The sequence below is a fragment of the Syngnathus floridae genome, chromosome 13, assembly GCF_059516105.1.
Source record: "Syngnathus floridae isolate MCC-2025c chromosome 13, RoL_Sflo_1.0, whole genome shotgun sequence".
NCBI classification, from domain to species: domain Eukaryota; kingdom Metazoa; phylum Chordata; class Actinopteri; order Syngnathiformes; family Syngnathidae; genus Syngnathus; species Syngnathus floridae.
The window spans coordinates 13485968-13503431 of record NC_142425.1 but is presented as its reverse complement, the minus strand read 5'-3'; the positions used below and the strand labels follow the sequence as shown (position 1 = coordinate 13503431).

The window sequence follows — 17464 nt, the reverse complement described above, 5'->3', positions numbered from 1 at the left end:
GCACATCTGTGCCAGACAGACTTCTGAAAACACCAACTTTGTAAAGAGCCGCCACACCTACAGTACATCACTTTTTCCACATTTTGTTATGTTACCATTTGATTTCAAAATGGATTAAAAGCATTTTTCCTCTCAAATTTTTACACAACACTCCACAGAGACAATGCAAAGTTTTCTTTTGGAATTTTGGAAATAATGATTTATTAATAATTAAAACTAGGAAATTACATTTGCCGCAAAGGTCAGCTGAGCTCCCATGTTTCCACTGATCATCTTTAAGCTTAACTGGAGTCCAACTGTGGTAGATGATTGGACATGATTTGGAAAGGCTTACTGATATCTATGTAAGGTCCCACAGCACAGGTGACAGTACATGTCAGAGCATGAAGGTTGAAGACCGGATTGTCTCAAGGCACAAAATCTGACCAATAAAAAAAAAAAAAGATCTGCTGCTTTGAAGGTTCCATGAGCACAGTGGCCTCCATCTGTAAATAGGAGTTTTTGAACCAGCGGGAGTCTTCCTAGAGCTGGTCACCCATCTAAACTGAGCTGACGGAGGAGAAGGACCTCTGTCAGAGAGGTGACCAAGAACCCAAATGTCAGCGCTCCAGGGGGAAAAAAACCCACAGTGATTTTATTCCTCAAATGAGAAGCAAGTAAGGGGAAAAGTGAGACAATTACGCCCTCTTGTGGTCACTTTCTGGAGAATTAATGCTCAACAAAAAAATTACATTAAACACAGCTATTAGAACGCCCTCTGCTAATAATAATATGCATAAAACTCGTGCTGCACCTTCGTCAACCTCCCTGTTTGTCGAATTTCAAGGCGCGCGGTCGCGGACGCGCTTTCCTTTTTATGACGTCATCTAACGCAGGAGGACTCATGATAAATAGAGGACGTTATTATTGATTACGTTCACTTTTTATGGCTCATGCACTGCACACAGTTAAAGCACAGATCCCAAACGAGATTCATCCGTTCACTTCTGCGTGCAGCACACAACCGATGAGGTTGAGTAGATGCAGGACAAATGGAGCAAGTTACAAGCAACACAACCGAGGAGCTTGACTCAGATGCAGGACAAACGGAGGAAGTTACAAGCAGCACAACCGATGAGCTTGAGTTTTATGCAGGACTTATGGAGGAAGATCTAACCAACACAACCGATGAGCTTGACTTTGATGCAGGACATACGGAGGACAACACGATTTATGTTCCTCCAGAGGAGGATGAAACTGCAGAACCCGAAGAAGGAACCTGCAGTGATGCAACCTGGGAAGAGGAGGAGGAGGAGGAACCGACTGCTGCACCTCAAGAGCGGGACGAGGAGGAACCGACTGCTGAACCTCAAGAGCAGGACGAGGAGGAAACCGCAGCAGCACTCGGACCTCGGGAGGAGTCAACGTTTGACTTTAAAGATATCGGAGCGACTCCGATGAGCAAGACATATGGCTTGCTCACCACTGCCTACACACAGTCGTTTAAGAACTGGTCCAAAGACCACTATTTTCAACAACAGATGAAACAACGGCAAAGAGAGTTGGATTTTAAGCTTCAACAACGCAGGTCTTCCAATATCCGTCAGATGTTTAAGGAGCAGATTGCATTGACAAAGGCAAAAAAGGACTTGGAGAGACCGAAAACTTGGTCTCAATTGGGGTCCAGCTCATTTGACTCCCTCAGAACTGCCACCATGAGCATGGAGGAGATCCAAACCAGTGATGGACAATGCAACCAATCAACAGATCATGACCACACAAGAACAGAGGAGAAAAAAGACAGCGAGTTTGTGCGCCCCCGTGGGATGGAGGATGGAAAGGACAATGAGGGACAAGAGCGATTGTCACAAACAAGTCGCGCGAGTCCCCTACAATGTAGGCACGAGGCCGGAGACAAAGAAAAGAGCCCAAGACAGTCGAAAGGTAGCTGGTTCACGAGTTGTTTCAAGACAAATACAAAAAACAAATCCCCATCATCGTGAAAAGTGCACTTCATCAAGCACTCTTGGACAATGAGCTTGCCCCACTGTGTTGTGCACAATGTGCAATGCACTTTCCTTGGAGGAAATCCTTCTGTTTCTTCTTTTCTGAGATTTTCCATCGTTAAAATGGGCGTCTTGGCTCAATAAAGGTTGGGAAACACTAGTCTCAGATGTGATGTTGATGTAGTTGCTGTCTTTATCCAGGTAGGGGCGCCCTATTAATATTGCCTACACGCCAAAGTTGCTGCTATTACAGTATGTAGAGTAGCATGAAACTAAAATTTATTAAATCAACACATTTTACTGTATGCTGTACATTGGCATCATTCTTGACAATTTACAGCAAAAGAAACCGATATAAAATAGCTAAGGCTGTCAAATGAACCAATCAGATACTCGTCTTCACTCTTGACCACGCCCTGTTAGCGTTGCTATGCCGACACGGGTCTCGATGAGTGACGGGGCAGTTAGCCAATCGTCTTTGAGCATGGTGTGAACACGGGTGCACACTGGAAAACGCCGCTCATTTCTACTACAGCTGATGTCATTTTGCAGACTGTTGGATGGAACACTGCAGGAGCACAATGCAATATCGATGGAGTAGTCTACACAGGTAATAAATGATCGTTTATTAACACGTTTTATTTGTGAAGGTGTTGCCCGGTTTGGTCACGTATGGCTGTGACAGCGCTCCTCGCAGTTGACACAATTGTTTGCTAACGCAGCAAAGGTGCACTTCACCTGAAGACTCCAACATTATAGTGGACAAAATGGATGTCCAACCACACTTTAAAGTTTACTTTATATGTACCGTAGTCGAGAAACATGTTTTCTTTATTGAGGTGCACAAGTATTCAAAGTGTGTAGATAAAATGAATGCAAAGTTGAAATCAATATTGAAATGTGAATTGTACTGACGGTTTCAGTGCTGCTATTGAAAGATCTCATGATGGAAATTTCCAAATTTACACAGCTCATACTTCATTTTCATGCACTCGTGGCAGCGTTACTAAATGAGCTCCGATTTGTCTTCTGTTATGTCTTGTGATTCTGCTATCGGACAAATAGTTTGACATTCAAGCTCTCTGTCATTCTTGAACAAATGGCTGCTTGCAAATGCTACTCACATGGTTAGAAAGTCAATATTGGGTTTCTGAGCTGGCTTCATGGGCCCAAAAAGGTTTTTGGGTCCATCTGGTGATCACAATTCATTGATGCAGTTGACATCAAAATTTCACTCAATTGCATTGGATATTATTTCACAATAGAAGACCCAGGTCTTCATTTGATTTATTTGTCATTTATTTATTCTTTTAGTACAGGTAAAGACGCACGCAGGACATCCGAAAGACCTCTTTGTTTGCCAAGGTCTTCTCAATTTCGTGGACTGGCCTATTGACGCTTGCTGAATAGTTCTTAAGAGCAAGAATGTGCACATGCTTACAGTCATGCGAAGTTGATTGACCTTACCCAATGAATTTAAGGATACTTTCTGTGATCTTTGTCTTTCTGGAAAGTTTTCTGTGAAACTACTTGAATGCTTTAGTTGTGTGACCCTATTCTGCAAAAATTGAACCAAAAAAAGAAGAATGAGTCCAATGTTTTATTGAAAAGAAAATTGTGGTTCACCGAAATACTGTTTTACGCTTGAGGCTGTGAATGTGTCCAGCCAAGGTGCCTCTCCACCACAGATGGTATCCTGGGGCTCTCTGGTTCTGGCTCTGTTTCTAGGTTACTAGTTCATTAATTGCCTCACTCTGTATGATGATCAATTTGTATTTTCTGGGGGGGGGGGATGCAAGACGAATAAAGCAATTCAGAAAATAACACACTCACAAACCACAATACAATCTAACGTGAGTCATTCAATACTACAGTCAATGGCTACTAGTGTATAGACGCTTGTGACGAGGCTTGCTTGTTGTCTGCGGCACAGTTGTGCTTTCTCCTGAGCTGAGCTGAGCTGAGCTGAGCTGCTGCTGGTGCAAGCGATGCCTGCCTGCCTGCCTGCCTGCCTGGCACATGGCGCAGTAGTGCTGGATAGACAAAACTACATTCACGCAAGGACAATGGCCAGACTGCCTGGCCTATGATGATCACTCACTGATTTTTTTTCCCATAATCCTCTCTTAGTCAGTCAAAGAAAAGTCCTTTATCCATTTAATGTGACTAATGTATTATGTATTTTATTTTATTTCCATACCTTTGTTCCAAAATGGACATTATTTTGTTGCTTGCTCACACCCATTTCGGCTTTTGACCCCTCTGGACATCCTGGATGCACAATGCACAATTCCCGCTAAGATAAAAAGCTCAGTCTGCCGACGCAGCGGCTAGCAGCTTCTTTGAAGGTGTGAGCTTCAACACACGTGCAACACAAGCTGCCATTTGTTTTCATGTTAGGAGATTGCAGCTCACTGGGAAATCAGGCCTGACACAATATGCCATGCTTTGCCAAATTGAGGGACGCGTGATTTAATGGGTAGTGAAGGTTCCCACTTAAGTGCAATTACTACAGTGTTGTGTTACAAGCTAACAGAAACTACCAATGCCAGTTTGTCAACTGGAAAATACATAAGAGGCTTTTTCCAAAAATGCTTTCTTAGAAATGGCGTTTGTTTCATGTGTTTCTACTCTCCATCTTGAAAATGGTTGCATTCAAGGCTATGCGTTTTAGTTTTGTCTGTCCTTATCCTACTGATTTAACTTGAAGGGTTTTTTTTTTTTTTTTTTACTGCTAGCAATCTGTGTAGTGTTAGTCCAAGTTTGGCTGCACTCTGTGACCAGATTACACTTTGGAATGTCTCCACTTGTTTTTATCATCCACTGCACCATCCCCCTGTTTTCGAACCATGTTTTAAGATTTAGAGTTGTTCGTCTACATCGCCTATGGAAGCAGGTGGAAGGGTTTTGTTTTTCAATTCCGACCAGTTGATGAGTTTGAACCACGCAAGTACGTGGAGTAGACCCACGCACAAATTCATCCTCTCCTTGGTGGGTCTTCCTCTTCCACTTCCACCATGCCTCCTCCTCCTCTCTCAGCCTTTTTCCTTGGCTCATCCCATCTTCTGGGATTTTCTTCTGAAGTCTTTTCTTAATTCCCCAGGATCATCCCTCCTCCACCAAATGTGTCTCCTGTGTTTTCATGAAGACATTGCTATCCTAAACCTTCACAGGCTTTACAACACCGTCAAGCTTGCAGTTCACTTACATAGCCCCCTACCACAGTCTATGATGCCAAAATAATCATTGCAGAATCCTCCTAGAGCTGAAAGAAGACAATTAAGACGAAATGAACCGACAAAACATGAAGCAAAGTTCTAACGAATGTACTTGCTTTCTTCTTGTATTACAGAGCATGGTGACTGTCTGCTGAGTGATGATGGCTTTCTTCCAGAACAACTTCTGGGTGAGTGTCTCCATAGCTGCAAAATTGATGAAATTAAAAAAATAATAATAATTAATTGAATGTGTTTTTTGAATGACTACATTTAGCACATCTCAATGATGACCATTTTTTATATATATCTCAACAATAAAACAAGTTTAAAACAGAATGGCAATACTGAAGCACCAGAATGTTATATTGATCAAAATATGCATCATCAATTGATTAGGCGAATCATTTTTTGCCCATGTCTCATGTTGTTCTATCTCAGCCTGTCTTGAATTTGCTCCGATCCTATTTTCAGCGTTACTTAGCAGGAAAGCCTTTATGAGAAAAGTTGCCCTGTTGAGATTTTACACATTTTTCACATCCACCTCCCCCTCTCCATACTTTCTTTTCTCCCTTCAGTCTCTTCATTATGATGGTAATGGGCTCCCTCGTGCGGAACCAAAATGCTCAACTTCATTAATGAATAAAAGTTGAACAACGGGTTTGTGTAATTTACACCTAAAGACTTATCATTACTCACTGCATTTTGTTTTTTCTGCAGCTGCTCGAACATTGATATAACTATTGTAAGGATTTTTTTTTAGCTCTTTGGTCTGCCTCACAAATATTAAATATGAGGCTCAATCAACCCCTGAGGATTTACCATCTGTGTTTATTGATGTCGCCAAGCAGTCTTGAGAAAAAAAAAACTCTGCGGATTAATTGCTAACTTCTGATCAACACATCAAATGTCTTGTCCATTAAAAGAAATGTACACATGACATTACAATTGGTACACGGAAAAAGAAAACTCAACGTAGGTTATTTGAAAATGAAATGAAAATGGCAAAGCTGAAGTTGCCTACTCGAGAAGTGAAAGACGAATTTTGAGCCTGCCGTCATTTCTGTCAATAGCAAACGCCTTGAGTTAATATTTGCGTCCATTTGCCTTTTCAAAGCGCAAGTGTTTACATTTACGATTGTTAATACTGAATGAACAGGTACGGTGGACTGAGTGTGTGTTTGTTTGTGTGTGTGTGTGTTGCTGGCTTTGAGTGGCAGCTCATCTGTTGCGAGGGCATCAGGTTGCAAGAGCAGAAGCCTGCCAGCTGCTTACACAGGACAAATTCTTCGGGGAGTAATCAGCAGTCACTCCAACCCCTTTCAGAGAGTCAATATTAGATTGGATCTTTGCCATTAAAACAACAAGAAGAAGAAGAACCGTTTTGTGCATTGTAGTTTGGAGAATTGGGAAAATTCGCTCTCACTTAACTGTGGAAGCACCCAAAACAAACCAGTCGTGAAAGTCACAATTTGTTTGAACCTTAATAACATTCAAGCATAATTGATCGGTTATGAGGACTCAGCTCAGAAGCTGCCTTTTTTTTTTTTTTCTTTCATGCATGAGCTGACAAGTAGTCATCAAAAGTGCCAAAGCTGCTTCTTACTGGCGGCTTCCACACAGAAGTGTTTGTTTTGCCAAATACGACAGTCTGCATGTCTCTGTGCAGTGTGTGTATGTGTGTATGTGTGTGTGTGTGTGTGCGTGTGGTCAATCCTTCCTCGCCATTCCAGGCATTCCCCCGCTACCTGAGAATTGCTCTGTTCTTCTCCGATTCAAACTTGAGAGCCTGATGTGCACAATTAGCGCTTTGAAAAGGCAGCTCGCGATACAACGCAGATTTTTTTTGTTAAAACGAATGAACAGTGTGTCTTAAGCAATTTCAAATTTTGACCACAGTATAAAACATGTGATTTGTTGATGTGCCGTTTGCAAGCAGGCTTTTATTTGTGTTATTTGTGCCTGAGCAGGGGGAGAAGAATGGCGGCTTTGACGTGCTTTACCACAACATGAAGCACGGCCAGCTGGCAACCAAGGAACTCGCCGAGTTTGTTCGCGAGAGGTAAAGTTTGGGCCTATTTGTGAAAATCTGTGAGGGGAGAAATGTCCACCCCAAAATGGTCTCGGCAACTGTGATGTCATATTCAAAGAAACATGAATCAGAACACTGAGTTTCAACAAGTTGGACTGCACAGAAGCTATTACAGTGAACATTTAATTAAAATGTATGTTTGATTATATTGGATCTACTCCAATTAGCTGTGATTAAATTGAGACCTGTAATGAGCTTCCGCCAAGGAGGCACGCACACTCACTGGGAGTGATAAAAGATTGTGAGGACCTGCACATATTCCTTATCTGCTGAGACGGACAACAAATCAGCTGCCAACAAACAAACGAACGAAAAGTGCAGTATCCTGTCCGTAGTGCTGATAAAGTACATCCGTCTTCATCTGCCTCTGCATTTCCCAAAGTCGTTTCTAATAAGACAACATATTTCAGAAAAAAGAAAACCTACTGGACCAAATTTATGTTGTTGTTACAGTCTGTCAAAAATGGTGAATTTTAAAGCGCTCTGCAGTAAATCCATATTAGAAAGCCATTCAAGTCTGATGTTGACTGTTAATAATCTGTGGTCAGAAGCAGTGTCATCCATGAAGCGTGTTCCTCTGTTTTATGCTAGCTATATAATAAACATGCCTTTTTAAATTCATGTTATTGATTGTGAATTCAGAGAGACGGCACAAGACTGAACCGTATGTTTAGAAAAAGCATCTTTGATGAACGCCGCCATATGTGTGTTTGTCTTAAACTCAGAAGCAAGTTGTTTTTTTTCCCCTTTTAGATATTTGGATCAATATTGCTGCATTCTTTGCCCTTAGGCTCTACAGATTTCTTTTGAAAGTTTAATGTGCAGCCTTTCTCACTTAGTCCATGAATCATTTCAACATGCCTTATAATACATTGACCTAGCATTGACTTTCTGTTATGTAAAATCTGCATTCAAAATATGTGGCCTTGATAAGGGTATTGCGTGCAACTGCTTTTGGACTTTATCGTTAAGTGACAGGAATCGAAACTAAAGATTATGCACCAAGTCTCTTCCCGTTGCAGTTTTGCTCTGCAGACGTGCACAGCGTACACACACGCACGCACACGGGTCTGCAAGGTACTGCAGGGTTGAGGTTTCCATGACTACCTTTAAATAAGAGCCGGTCACTATGTGATATTCTGCTGATGTTTGTTTTTTGTCCCCCCGACCCTAGAGCTGCCATCGAGGAGACTTACTCCAAATCCATGGGCAAACTGGCTAAGATGGCCAGCAACGGAAGCCCGCAAGGGTGAGTGAAAATAAAATCAATTGTGGACCATTGGAAGGGCGCTTTAGAAGATCCTTGATCATAAACAGTGCCATGGCTGCGTATAAGATATGGATGAGTACCATCTGCTCAACCAAATGTTCACATTTGTCCCTTCTGTACTGATTAAATAATCCAAGTATTTCCACCATATTGTCATTTGTGCTGTTTGTGCTATTTATTTTTTGGGGCCCAGGACGTTTGCACCCATGTGGGATGTGTTCAGGGTGTCTTCTGACAAACTGGCTCTCTGCCATCTTGAGCTCATGAGAAAGATGAACGATCTCATTCGGGACATCAATAAGTACGGTGATGAGCAGGTCAAAATTCACCGCAAGGTATATATATCAATGGGAATAGCCAACTTTTTTTTTTTCCCCCCAGTCTTGTCATGTAATGATATTGTGCATGTTTTTTCAGACAAAAGAAGACATGGTGGGGACTGTCGAAGCGGTGCAGGCACTGCAAGTTCAGAGTGGCCACCTTCAGAAGTCCAAAGAGGGTTACCATGCCAAATGTTTGGAGCTGGAGAGGCTCAGGAAGGAGGGAGCGCCACAGAAGGAACAGGAAAAAGTTAGTTCCTACTTCTTTTTAAAGGACTTTAAGCAATGTTAAAATCAATTATTTTTTTCCCCCCGCAATTGATATTGGGCTTTTTGAGTAAACAATGTTGAAATAAAGTTTTATCGTCTTCTCTCGCTCTCTCCCGCTCTCTCTCTCTCTCTCTCTCTCAAAAGGCCGAGCTGAAGTCTAAGAAAGCAGCAGAATCATTTGCACTGTGTATTGAAAAGCACAATCGAGTGGGAGGAGAGTTTGAACAAAAGATGAACGAGTCTGCTCAGGTCAGCTCTTAGACCCCTCTGCCCGTTTTTAGGGGGAGGTGTGTGGAAAAAAAAAAGAAATTGGGTATTCCTAAACTCCCGGTTTATATGGTCTGTAACTTCCAAACATTGGTCAACATTTTGCCCATCCCCTAAAGAAAAAAAAAAAATCTCTTCCATTGGTAACACAATGGTGAAAATCAGAAGATTTTTCTAAATAAGATCTCAGTGCACCCTGAAAAAAAAAAAAAAATTGAGTGTCTATTGTGTTTCTGTAGAGGTTTCAGGAAATTGAGGAAGCCCATTTGCAACAGATGAAACACTTGATTAAAGCTTATTCCCACTCCATAGAAGACACTCATGTACAAGTTGGCCAGGTATGTTTGACGCTTTGCAACATCTCAGACCTCATGTCACACATCGTTTGTTAAATGTCATCATTTTCTGCTCTGCTGCAGGTCCATGAGGAATTCAAGCAAAATGTAGAAAATATTGGCATCAATACCCTCATCCAGAAATTTGCCGAGCTGAAGGGCACTGGCAAGGAAAGGCCTGGTAATTAAGTCACAAAATATTTCTAGCAAAGTAAAATTAACATGCAAGAAGTATTTAAGCAGTATGTATTGACAAAATGTGGGAATACAAAAAAAAAAAGTGTTTTTATGTGTGTGCTGCAGCTGTAGTGAGTTTTGAGGAGTACATGACAGCCATAGCACCCGAGGGCGGAAAGAAGAGTCGAGCCAAAGCCTTCCGGATCCCCGGACTGGGCAAGCGGGACAAGGAGCCGGACTCCACGTAAGCACAATCGTCCTTGTCCTGTTTTTTTTTTTTTTTTTTTTTTTTTTTTTCTCCTTATCTGATTGGCTCTAGTCTTTGCTGCTGGCTTTAATTTGTGTTATTGAACAATGAAAGCAAATGGATTTGTTTTGCAGGGATTCTGCTGTGACTGAGATACCGGTCAGTATTCCATTTTATTCACAGCCACCACAGCAGCTATACTAACTACAGCTGCATGGAATATTTATTAAATTAGGGCGTTGTAAATGTGAAATAAAAATGCAATATGATGAAACTGTTGATTAAAATCATCACCAATATTTATGAAGAATTAATTGCTGCATTATATTTTTGTCAGGCTGCTGTGCTTGAGTTTCTTGAATTGTTTTTTTTTTTCTTCAGAATTCACCGTTTGATGTAGACGATGAAGGATTTGTCATCCGAGCTGACAGCACTCCGAATGATATCCTTTTTCTGCTCCAATCATTTGGACACGCTGGAATGTTGAACTTTTACAAGTGTACAAAAACGGAGTCATGGCACGGGCGTCTCTTTCCGTTTATGGTTGCTAACGCTCGCTCCCTGGTCCTGACAGCCTCAAGATAACAACTGCTTTTCTAAAGACAGGAAGTGGTTGGTGTTTTGCAAAAATAATCTCCCACCCATGCTCTGATGTGCAATTGCCTCAGTTACGCTTTTGCACCTCTTTCTGTATTTCTGCATTTGCTCTGATTTCATTAAACTCGCAGAGAATCCAATTTTTTTTATCTCTCCAAGGCCTCGGTTCCAGTACAGGAACTTGGGCAATATAAAGCCATCCGACTAGTTCTTTTTCTTGCTCATTCTGTGGATGCTATTCTTTTCATTTCTTATTTGACACAGCATTTTCCTTGACTCTTCTTGTCACGCTGCTCGAAAGAGAAGGACAACAACTTCTATTCCAGCGACTCCGACTTTGATGATGACGAGCCCAAGAAGTTCCAGATCCAGATCAGACCGGTGGCCAACAGCTCCCGCAGTAATGCCGCCGCCCGTGAGAAGGAGCTGAAAGCTACTGTGGGAACTCTTACCTTGCCACCCAACAGAGGGGTATATATTTATTTTTTTTCCATTCAAAAAAACCCCAAAAGATGCAAAATACTAAAATATCTTTCTCTTTTTCTTTCAGGTAAAAGTCAAAAGGCATCTTTCCAGTAAGCATTTTTTTTTTATAAATGCTTTTGGACTGTCCCATACATAAACCCTGAGCAAAAAGTGAATATTTATATAGGATATTTCTAACCTTCAGAGAAAAATGAAATTAATTAAAAAAAAAACTATTTCAATACATTTGACGTGTCAGCGGTTCGATCACACGATGCTGCAAACTTGAATGATTCTGACTGTTTGCCTTGATAGGAAACTCGAGCACAGGCGGCCGTACAGATGACGAGGGCACCTCTTCTCGAGGTTTTTTCTTTTATTTGCTTATCTATGATGTGGTTTTGTTTTGTGTGGAACGCGGTTTATTGTCGACTTGTCCGGCACCCCCTGGGTGCCCTGAAATGGCTGTTGCTGAGTCACATTGTGTTTTGTAATTTGAGATGGTGAGCAGGAGGGCCTGCGCAGGTCAACTTCCAGTCCAGACCACAGCAGGTGAGATGAGCTCTGCTCTTCTTATCTTCTCATTCTAGCTTATCTGTTGCAAATGGTGATTTTAGTCTATGCAAATGCGACGCACATAAGATCACCTGTTATTGTAAAGATGGGGGGGCACTTCAGAATGTTAACCTCTTTTTTAAAAAAATTTTCTTCCTCTTTAACAGATTGAGTTCTACAGCATCCGGTACCGACAGTCTGTTTGGGCCGCCTCTCGAAACAGCCTTGAAATTCAAAAGCTTTAGTGGTCGGGGACAGCTCCAACAACAAAGTTCCTTTTGTGCCTCTGAATGTGAGATAAACACATTTGGTAGTTGACTTTGGAGACTCTGCCCATTGTGTGGCACATTAACTGCTGGCCTTTTTTTTTTTGCACCAGATGCTGCCTTTTCATCAGACTCTTCCTCACCAGAGAACATTGAGGACTCTGGTTTGGACTCACCCTCCCTTCAGCCGCTCGACCCCTCCCCTGACCCGGCGGGCTGGGCGGCATGGCCTCCCGTTTCACAAAGCAAAGAACAGACACAAATACGAGGGCGACCTGCTGCTGACCCTTTCCTCTCAGCCTTCTGTGAGCCCTCCCCTGCTCAAAGTCCTCATCCGCAGGATGACCCCGTGACCGCCGTCGGTTCTTCCCGTTCCTCGAGACGCCCCTCAGAGGTGGACTCCTCCTCGGCCGGGCGCTTCTTCCCTGCTTTCCAGCAGTCCTTCCCCTCAATGGAGATGGAGTCAGCGGCATGGAACTGCAGACATCACTCCGAAGATCCCTTCTTTGCCGCTTTTGACAGGAACGTCACACAGGAGACCTTCAACCTGGCCGACGCCTGGCCGCGCCATCCTCCACGCCCGACCCAGGAAGGACGAGGAACGGAGGCGCGAGGGGACCCCTTCTCCATCCCTGGCGCTGACACCAAGCCGCTCCCGCCCCCTTCTTCCTCCTCTTCCTCATCCACCTCATCTAATCGTAAAAACAGAGAGAGAAAACGAGACCGAAGCTTACCGCCGCCTGTTTCTTCCGATGACCCGTTTGCCATCACCATGATCGGAAGCCCCACCCACCAGTCGTCACTGGCTGCAGCGGGAGGACTAATCCCGCATAGCAACAGCAATAAGCTCACATTTGATAACAACCCGGAATCTTTTGCTCCATCGCAGCCAAAGAAGGAACTTGCCCATTGGAATTCTCTCCATAACCCGTTTAGCGAGGGCAATTCCAGAGCAAACGACGCGGGACTAGGAAAAGGAGATTGTGTCGGCGGCGAGAGGAGAAAACATCGCTCGTCAGAGAGCGAACCTCGCCGGAACGCTCCTCCGCTCACGAGACATTCTGGCCCGCAGGAGGATCTTTGTTTCTCCACGGACAAAGACCAAGACTGTCTGGACATCAACACGCCCCAGCCGTGCAGTGTCATCTCTCACAAGGGTATATGGATTTCCTCAACCTAGTATATCAGGTCACATGTAAACATCAATTGAAATTTGATTGTGTCTTTCCAAGGTTCCAAACACAACTTTAGACAGCAATCGTCTGACGCGATCACGGCTGCTCTTTCCCGGGCCAACAAGAGCAAGAAGAGCGCCAATCTACTCAGTGGCACTGACAGAGTAAGTAAGATAAAGTCAAATACATTTATTTTGCCACTTGTGTGTTTGGAGCATTTTTTTCCTGAAATGTAAGAAAACGATCATAGTTTCCTTTGAATGATTGGCACCCACTAATGCAGACCCTTCCCTGTCCTCAGTCTCAGTCCCGGTCGTTGTGCTCCTCGCCTTTGCCGGAGCCCAGCGCCTCCCTCACCTCCTCGTCTTCCTCCAGTCCCAGCGAGTGGGGACCTCAATGTAGGGACGTCGAATGGGCAGGACAGAACCGAGCCCCCAGCCCTGCCCGGGTGCGGCAAGCCTCACCTTTGCCTTACCCGCTCCAGGAGCAGCCGCCGAGAAAATGTAAGCCAGATTCAGAGCAGAGAAATGTGTTCCGTGACGTGGTCTTCACCTTATAAGAGTACTCGAATGAGTAAAACGCCCTACCTTTTTTGCCACTCGATGTGGTCGTTTCCAGTGCACTTGTCCCGAGGCCCCAGTCCCCTTTCCCTCAGCACCCAGGAGGCTTGGCCCGTGGCCGCCGCCATCACCGAGTACATCAACGCTTACTTCAAGGGCGGACAACACAATCAGTGAGCTCGATGTTACTTTCATTGAACGGCGCAGGTTCTCCGCTGTCAAATGACAACCATCTTGTCGTTCCTCTAGGTGTCTGGTGAAGATCACAGGCGATCTGACCATGTCCTTCCCGGCAGGCATCAGCCGCATTTTCACAGCAAAGCCCAACGTCCCTGTGCTCAGCTTCCGCCTGGTCAACATTTCCAAAATCGACCACTTCTTACCTAATCAGAAGCTTCTCTTCAGGTTTTGATTTATTTCTTTTTCCTTGCTGTCATTTCCGGAATGAGCAGCACAGAATGGTCTCTGTGCGCACACAGTGATCCATCTCAGAGTGACCCGGAGGCCCGAGACTTCTGGTTCAACATGCAGGCCCTGCAGGTGTACTTGCAGCGGGAGGCTGAACTCAACCCCCAGGCCTCTTACTACAACGTCGGACTGCTCAAGTATCAGGTAAGATCAATGTTTATTTGTGAGATCAATATTGATGTCATTGTTTTGGGGGGAAAGTTTCATGTGTCAGATGTGTGGTATCGGCACGCGGTATCGCTAACTACGCAAGGATTGACTTTGTGTCGCTCCTCGTGTTTCCTAGTCAGGCTAGCAAGTTGTTGATGTACGTGCAGGTGTCATCTCAGGATCCAGCCCGGGCTCCTCTCCTGCTGTCGGCGGAGTGCCAGCGCAGCGGCACAGTGACCCGGGTGTCGCTGGACTACCACTGCTGCCCCGTCACAGCGCCGTCCACTCAGCTCACCGCCGTCCAGGTGCTGCTGCAGTTGGACCACACGGCGGCCGACCTGCAGTGTCAGCCGCCTGCCTCCTGGTGAGCCAATGAGAATTGGAAAATGACCTGTCCGTTTCATAATGACAATATTAGAAATGAATTATTGGCAGCAGTGATGAGGAAGTGGCAGAGTCCCAGTTGGCACTGAAAGCTGTCAACATGCTGACCCTCAGCTGGACAGGCCACTCAGTACGTTTGTTTTGAGGGCTGCTCTAGATGCTAAAAATAGGAACAGCAGATGACAACATGGCGTTTAGACTACGAGAGAGAGAGAGAGAAGGTCAAAGAGTCAGCGAGTGTTTTTGTGCCTCTGCAGGAACGCCGAGGATAGACGTCTGCTGTGGAAGCTTGCCAACCTCTCACCCACCAACCACAGCAAAGGTCAGAGCTAAGAGGGAGGAAATTAAACAGCTTAACATTTCCCCCCCCTCCCATATCCAATCTGCATGACATCATTGGCAGAATTCCCTTGATTGCCTCTTCAACTGTGTGTCGTTGCGGTGCCCTCGTGCAAAGCAGATCTTAAGTCGCTCCTGAAAAGCATGAATTGCTCTGGAAACGGCTTTCTTCCTTGTATTTTTTGAAGTTGCAGAGGCCTCTTAAAATGGGAGGGTTAGGGTTAGCACGGGAAGTCATAGTCTCACCTAGCAGTGTTTTATACTTGCATACTGTGGAAATAGTAGCAAGAATCTCGGAGTAAGTGACAGCCGTGCAAAGAGGTTTGTACGACTTGCCTATAGATTCCATATGATGATGATGTAAAAGCATTTTCTCCCTCACTTTCAATGATAGCAGTATTTTTATACGAGCCGTGGCCGTAAAAAGCCATTTTCTTCAGACACGGCAGAGCTGACTGTTTTGTGTGCCAACAGGCTCGGGGACTCTGTGTGCCAGCTGGCAATGTTTGGAGGTCCCTCGCGGGCCCCCGCCGAACCTGGCCGTTCAGTTTGTGGGCTCCGGGGCCTCTCTGTCAGGCATGGACGTGGAGCTGGTCGGCAGCCGCTATCGCATGTCGCTCATCAAGAAGAGATTTGCCACAGGTGATGCTTTGATTTAGACCCCAAAAAATAATTCATTTTTTAATTGACGGTGTATATAATGAATAGAATTAATTTGACACTTTTCTTCTCCACTGTGTGCCCATTAGGAAAGTATATGGCAGGCTGCACCTTGTGAACATAATGACATCCTTGGAGCTTCTGAGACGTTTGCTACTAGGTCAATGTTGAAGGACCACGAGCACTTAATTGTGACACTGTTTCTGCTGCTATGGTCTCTTTATTGTCTCTTGTGTGTTCATTTTTCCTGGAGAAAATGTTCTTCCTTGTTTCATCCCTTTATACTACTGGACTGCAAACTAAGCTAAACGTTAAAAGTTGACTCTTGGTGTACAGGGAAGCATGTATTGAGTAATAACTTAAGCATAGTCTGAGTGGCAATTGAACACTTAAGTGATCTAAAGAGTAGGAAGTGACTGGCATATCCTAAATGATTGAACAGGGTCATTGTTATATCTTCTTCTGTACCTTCAAAAAAAAAAAAAGAAGCAATGTTTGCATATCTGCTGTTTGCTCCAAAAGGAGGCTTTGTGATATTTAATAACAACAACAAAACAATCCATGTAGTCAGTCATCTTTGGTTTATGACAGTTTATTATTATTACACATTGTGACCAGGTACAAAATACAACTGAATTAAGCAGTTTACCAACCACCATGTGTCCTTGGGCTAGATTAAGTGGCGGTTTCAAAATACACAAAATAAGGGTTCAGTATACTTGTAAGAGGACCCAAATCTAGTTCCGTAAAAAAAGAATCATCGGCCAAAGATCTAAAACAGTCTTACGAAACATTCAAAAGAACAGCCAGAAATGAGCTTTCAAACGCACTTAAAGGCAAAGGACAGACAGGAATACATCTCAAATAGCCTTAAATAAGACCGTACAAAAATGGAGGGGAGAATAGGAGTAAACACAAAGAATAGTTGATCCAACTAGGAACTATTCTTCATACTTAGATCAATCACACGCAAAGTCTTATTGGTTACCAAACAATTTTCTTTTTCTTCAGACACAATGAGGAGAGAAATGAGGCCACTGAGCACACGTTCTACATAGAAAGATATACTGAATATATAGTTTAGTAAAATGGTAATCCTCTGCTAAGGCGCTCTGAAACGAGCCTCCTGAAGATTCTGGCTTGCTACGACAGGTCTGTAACGGGTGGGGCCCAGACGACAACTATTTACACTCAGCCTCCCACACCTCCATTACATGAACCGAGAAATCTATTGAGGTAAAACACAGTAACTTGCCCTTTGGTTACCAAAAATGAAAGTAAATGCAACTAGATCTGCTGCAAAGCCATTTGTGTTTATTTGCTCTCTAATTTAAGGTCCATACACGAGTGCACTCTATTCATCCATCCATCAAAGGTAACGCTTGTCCCCACGGGGGTTATGGGGCGTGCTGAAGCCTAACCCAGCTTGATCGGGCAGCAGGCGGGTTGCCAGCCATGCAAGCATGCTAACCAGTGCTCCACTGAGCTTCACCTTTAAGACCATTCAGGACTCTTGGAAAACATGTTGGAACGTGGCCCCGAGGACTAGAGCTTGCTACCTGTGACCTTTGACCATGATCTTTCCTTAATAAAGTGGCCTGTTATTAGGTACACTTGAAAATGGCGATGTACCTAATGGAGTGTCCGTGTGATTCCATCGTTAAGTG

General features: G+C 43.9%; 1 protein-coding gene across 1 annotated transcript; it reads left to right on the top strand.

The window, feature by feature from the left end:
- The first annotated feature begins 2440 nt into the window (after nucleotides 1-2440).
- Nucleotides 2441-16367, top strand: fcho1 (FCH and mu domain containing endocytic adaptor 1). The gene is made up of 27 exons (XM_088393579.1): nucleotides 2441-2595; nucleotides 5338-5391; nucleotides 7171-7262; nucleotides 8467-8541; nucleotides 8756-8897; nucleotides 8980-9132; nucleotides 9297-9401; nucleotides 9659-9757; nucleotides 9839-9935; nucleotides 10058-10175; nucleotides 10313-10337; nucleotides 10560-10620; nucleotides 11065-11246; nucleotides 11326-11350; nucleotides 11556-11606; nucleotides 11741-11792; nucleotides 11963-12087; nucleotides 12175-13218; nucleotides 13294-13400; nucleotides 13538-13739; nucleotides 13855-13969; nucleotides 14046-14201; nucleotides 14276-14408; nucleotides 14582-14778; nucleotides 15056-15120; nucleotides 15612-15779; nucleotides 15887-16367. Exons 2-27 carry the CDS (start codon nucleotides 5362-5364, stop codon nucleotides 15913-15915), a joined length of 3648 nt encoding a protein of 1215 aa, XP_088249705.1. The 5' UTR covers nucleotides 2441-2595; nucleotides 5338-5361; the 3' UTR covers nucleotides 15916-16367.
- The last annotated feature ends 1097 nt before the right edge of the window (nucleotides 16368-17464 follow it).